Source organism: Propithecus coquereli, unplaced genomic scaffold (assembly GCF_000956105.1).
Source record: "Propithecus coquereli isolate 6110/MARCELLA unplaced genomic scaffold, Pcoq_1.0 Scaffold147, whole genome shotgun sequence".
Lineage (NCBI taxonomy): Eukaryota > Metazoa > Chordata > Mammalia > Primates > Indriidae > Propithecus > Propithecus coquereli.
Genome location: NW_012139080.1, coordinates 4,106,724 through 4,109,002, shown reverse-complemented (window position 1 = coordinate 4,109,002; position 2,279 = coordinate 4,106,724). Strand labels below are relative to the sequence as shown.

General features: G+C 38.2%; 1 protein-coding gene across 1 annotated transcript in view; it reads left to right on the top strand.

Moving 5' to 3' along the window:
• Positions 1 to 2,279, top strand: part of UBQLN1 (ubiquilin 1) — a 44,375-nt gene that overhangs the window by 23,579 nt on the left and 18,517 nt on the right. Inside the window, exons 4-5 of the mRNA XM_012640011.1 lie at positions 1,320 to 1,582; positions 1,777 to 1,783. Of these exons, the coding sequence (XP_012495465.1) occupies positions 1,320 to 1,582; positions 1,777 to 1,783 (270 nt within the window). The remainder of the gene's footprint in view (positions 1 to 1,319; positions 1,583 to 1,776; positions 1,784 to 2,279) is intronic.

Here is a 2,279-nt window from a genome sequence, read left to right as displayed (position 1 = left end):
CATGCCCGGCTAATTTTTTCTATATATTTTTAGTTGTCCGATCAATTTCTTTCTATTTTTAGTAGAGACGGGGTCTCGCTCTTGCTCACGCTGGTTTTGAACTCCTGAGCTCAAACAATCGGCCCGCCTCGGCCTCCCAGAGTGCTAGAATTACAGGCGTGAGCCACCGCGCCCGACCAGATTTCTCCATGATTGTATTTCTCCAAAGAGACATCTATTTCCATAGTATTCTCTGGTTTTCTCTCCTTGATTGGCAGTAGCTCTTTTCTACCCAGAGTTTATAGGTGAATTGTATTTAATACTTGATAAACTTAAACTAGTCTTGTGGAAAGAGATTATTAGAAATATAGTCTGGTGTGTATGTTTTATTTCTTCCTTTAGCTGGCATATTCTGGGGTGTTTTGTCTGACACTAACCAATTCTCCAACACCAGTTGGGTGTCCAACGTTCAGTTCAGTTCTGACACTACCTACCTGGAGTTAGCCTGCAATCCAGCAAACTAAAGGACTCAGTCCTACAAGACTGCCTCTACTTCAGATACCAGTTGCGAGTTCTGGGCCACCATCGGGGATGTTCCCATGACTCCGTCCAGGTTCATTAGTTTGCCAGAATAGCTCACAGAACTCAAGAAAACACTTTATTTGTGTTTACCTATTTATCATAAAGGATACAACTCAGAAGCAAATGCTTCAAAGAGAATTGAGTCATAATATGTGGAGAATGGAGGTTGAGCACAAAGTTTCTAGGTCCTCTCAGTGTATCACCCTCGTAACACCCAAATGTGTTTTCCATCCTGGAAGCTCTGAATTGTATTATTCGTGAATTTGTACAGAGCTCTGTCTCCAGCTCCCTCCTCTCACCTTCCTGGTGGTTGGTGGCTGGGGCTGAAAGTTCCAACACTTTAATTACTTTGTCTTTCTGGCTAGAGTCACTTCATTAACATAAAGATCCAAAGGGGCCTGTTATTAATAACAGAAGACATTTCTTTCCTGTCACTCAGGAAATTCCAAGGGTTTTAGGAACTCTGTCAGGAGTCAAGGAGAAAAACCAAATATATTTTTATATTATGTTATACACATAAAAATACATTTCATTGATTTTATTACTTAAATATCAAAGTGTAAATTTTTGGCTGATTTCAGTTATAGGAGTTAAACATGTATTAGTAATGGGTATTTTATTTTTATTTTAAAATGGTTTCTTGTAATGGACTATTGGGTCAGTTAATACTTTTGTGTCTTCCTACTTTAGCATAATCTTGTAAATGATAAAATTTCTGACTTTTATTTATGCATTTTTCTCCCCCTTTATCCTCATAGGTGGCCTTGGAGGACTTGCAGGTCTGAGTAGCCTGGGTTTGAATACTACCAACTTCTCTGAACTGCAGAGCCAGATGCAGCGACAACTTTTGTCCAACCCAGAAATGATGGTCCAGATCATGGAAAATCCCTTTGTTCAGAGCATGCTCTCAAATCCTGACCTCATGAGACAATTAATTATGGCCAATCCACAAATGCAGCAGTTGATACAGAGAAATCCAGAAATTAGTCATATGCTGAATAATCCAGATATAATGAGACAAGTATGTGGAAAGTTCTTCCAGTTCATAATATTTCTTATTATTTAATTTTCTGTGGTTAAAGAGAGTACTCTATACATATGATTAAGCTAAAGAGAGAAACCCTAATCTTTGTTTAGGAAAACTCAGCAAACCATTAATGTGGACTATTTGAACTCTGAATTTTCTGCTAACATTTGAAAGATCATTGTAAATAGTTTAAAGGTTTAAGAAACAAAAGTTCAGTTTTTGGTGGGCAGTTCACTTACAACAAAGTGCTTCCTTTGTGATGTTATTTGAATGTTAGCTTTTTAAGGTGAAATCTACCAGGAATTACTTAAAATAATTTTCTGACTTTTAAATATTAAAGACAAAATTACAACAACTCTAGTTTAAAGCTCCAATTGGTTTTTTATCTATTTATTTTTTGAGACAGGGTCTCTCTCTATTACCCGGGCTCAGACAAGAGTGCAGTGACATCATCACAGCTCACTGCAACCTCTAACTTGTAGCCTCAAGTGATCCTCCTGCCTCAGTCTACCAGTAGGCACTCATTTTTCTATTTTTTGTAGAGATGAGTCTCTTGCTTAGGCTGGTCTCAAATTCCTGGCCTTAAGCTATCCTTCTCCCTCCTCTTCCCACAGTGCTAAGACGTACAAGTATGAGCCACTGCACCTGGCTACAATTTTTTTTTTTTTTTCTGAGACACAGTCTCACTCTG